The 2,793-nt window shown below is 47.8% G+C and overlaps 1 protein-coding gene across 1 annotated transcript; it reads right to left on the reverse strand.

Annotated features, from left to right (window-relative positions):
• Positions 1-1,376: 1,376 nt before the first annotated feature.
• LOC125233825 (golgin subfamily A member 5-like) lies at positions 1,377-2,255 on the reverse strand. Its single transcript, XM_048139954.1, has one exon. It carries the CDS (start codon positions 2,253-2,255, stop codon positions 1,377-1,379), a length of 879 nt encoding a protein of 292 aa, XP_047995911.1.
• Positions 2,256-2,793: the final 538 nt, after the last annotated feature.

Below are 2,793 nucleotides of genomic sequence, written 5' to 3' on the forward strand. Positions count from 1 at the left end.
TCTTTACTATTTCAGTTTGTGTTAGCTTGTGTTCAAGTGTCAGTTCGCCGAGTTTTGCACAGAACTCTGGCCAGTTTGCCTTTTTTGTATTGAAGATTCTAGTAGTCCTGTTTATTGTAATGCCTTTGGATTTTTGCAGGTATATTTCAAAAAGTATGCCGTTGTGGTCCGAGCTCGTGAGGCTTTCGTCTACTCTCCACTCGCCCATCAAGCTGAGGATGTCCGTTGAGCAGGCCGTGATGTCCACAAAGCTTTGATACCTTTTCCCCCTCGGACAGTGTCGAAGGTCGGTATGTTTCCTCTATTTAGTATAGACATATTTAGCTCGTCTAGAGTTCCGGACAGCTCTTCACCTCTGTAATCATTTACCGGGCTTCCCCACCACATGCTTTTGGCGTTTACGTCGCCTCCCACGATCCATGTCCTGGAGCCGGTTTCTCGAGCTATCAGGGCGAGGTGGTTCAGGTCTGGTCCAATTGGGTGGTTTTGTTGTGGACATTCCAGGTAGATGGAGACAAGCGTGACTTCCCACGCACTGGTTCGGATCCTCACCACGACGATGTTATTCGTGGTGAGTTTTGGACACTGAATGACGTCTAAGTCCTGGTCTAAGACTGCTATTGCAGCCTTCACAGTTCCTTCTCCTATATCAGTGCTTTGGAAGATCCTAACGCCCCTGTAACTTCTCATCTCCCTGGCAGCCCCCACGTATGGTTCTTGTAGGAGTGCCACTGCAACTCCCCGCCGCTTTGCTTCTATCAACAGTTCAGTTGTTGCCAATTTGGACCGTTGGAGGTTTGCTTGGGCTATTAAATATTTGTTGGCTTGTGTTTGGGTGCCCTTAGCAGTATGCTACGTTTGCTCGTGCTAATATGTCCCATTTTTTTCGACACGGGCACTCGCTGCTGAACGCGTTATGCTCTTGATGATCGAGTTTTTCTCTAGCGCAGTTTTTACAGGTCGCGGGTATGTTAGCTAGGTAGTCAGCGCACTCGCCCCTCAGGTGCGGCCCACCGCAATGGCTGCAGAGGTCGACCGCCTCTTTGCAAAACCTTTTGCCGTGCCCGAATCCCAAGCAGCGAGTACACTGTACCAGGGGGATTGATCTTCGGCTCTGACTCGTTGGAGATCGATATGTACGCTGCCAATATCCATCACTCTACGCCATATGGACGGCGACACACTGATTATTATGTTGCTTGTGTGTGGATTTCTGGTTTTCCGCCTATACCTGATCTCCACGCGGTCCTCTTCTGTGCTGAGGTCATGGAAAATCCCCCTGTTCTGATTCCTCAGGGCTTTTTTAATATCTTCGTCAGTATTTATTTGTAGGACGTTTCTGAGGATCAGTTGGGGGTCTTTGTTTTTCACTTCCTCTACGCACAAGTTTGTTCCTTCTTTCGAAAGCCTTTCCAGTGCCTTTTTCTCTCCTCCGTGGTTTCGAATCCCATGATTACTTTCCTGTCTTTGGCTTTTCTCACTTTCTCCACTCTTATCCATCCGTCTTTCGCGTCGACTGTCTTTCTGACTTTCTCCAGTACGGCCTCACCAGTTTCCGTTTCATCGGTTGATGTGACTACAACCGAGTGCAGAGTGCTTCGTTGAGGGTGATTTGGACGCGTCGCTGTCACGCTGGCATATGTGGCCCCTTTCATGTTCTCCTTGTGCTCCTCTAGCGCTATCTTCAGTTCATCCATCTTTTTTATGTGTTCACTCTGTCTTCTTTCACTCTCTATCATTCTCCTTTCGTTTTCTTTCATATACTCTTCCATTTTGTTAAATCTTTCTCTCACATCCTTCTCTCTCGATTCTATTTCCAGCGTGGGATCCGGTTGTGCGGTTTTGTCTTCTGGCTCTGTTGGAGTCGCCGGCTTTGTCGCGTTGGTCCCTTTTCCTCTCTCTCTAGCCAGTTCTGCCTCCGCCTCCTTTACTAGTGCGTATAGTCGCTCTAGGGCTTGTTTTACTTCCACTTTAATTATTGTTTTGATATTGCCCGATTCCTTTAGACGCTCGTTTGCTTTGTCCAAATTGGCCTTGGCTTCTGAAAGTCTACTCACGTACTTTTTTGTCGGGACGGTGGAAGTTTCTGTCACCGGCGGCTTGGTCACTTTTGTTTTTGCCTTTTGTGTGATGCTTTGGGCTTTCTTAGTTTCCGGTGTAGTGATTTCCGCCGCCGGCGCCGAGGGGGCCTCTGGAGCTGGCTTCACCTTGTCGCCTGCTCCCGACGTCCCCGCGGACTCCGGACTTGGTGACATGCTGAACGTCTTACCCAATTCCCACTCCCCAATGCTTCGCCTTACTGATGGTCGTGTTTCAGATTTTTCCGGTTTTTTAGGCGAGGCATTGGGGACCGGGTTTTTCGCTGGTGTTCTGAGCATTGTGCTGTTGCTCATGGATGTCGAGGGGATAAGTTGGAGTTTTTACCTCTGTAAAGGGGAGGTAAATTGTCTAGGTTATGGGTAGGTTTGTAAAAAGTAATAATAAAATAAAGCTAAAATTTTGAAAAAGTAGAGTCAGAGGTTTTTCTTAATATAGAGTCGCAGACTCTTTAATTCAGTCTTATTAACTAATATACTATCACTACAAGATTTCTGGCGGTTTTTCCCAGGTCGAAAATTTTTCGACTCTACGTAGAGCCGAAATGTCTGCTCCAGTGGATAGCTCTCCCCGAGCCCTTTCTAACGATACCAAACACGGGGTACCCGTGAGTTGAAACGCCGGAGCTAGGGTGGTTTGAAATATCCGGTTTCAGGTCTGGTTTCCGGTTTCCGTTTCGGTATCTATGGATATCTC

The sequence above is a fragment of the Leguminivora glycinivorella genome, chromosome 15 (assembly GCF_023078275.1).
Source record: "Leguminivora glycinivorella isolate SPB_JAAS2020 chromosome 15, LegGlyc_1.1, whole genome shotgun sequence".
NCBI classification, from domain to species: Eukaryota; Metazoa; Arthropoda; class Insecta; order Lepidoptera; family Tortricidae; genus Leguminivora; species Leguminivora glycinivorella.

Excerpts from the sequence above, each read along its gene's own strand:
- LOC125233825 (XM_048139954.1), bottom strand. The coding sequence starts at position 2,255 with ATGTCACCAAGTCCGGAGTCCGCGGGGACGTCGGGAGCAGGCGACAAG.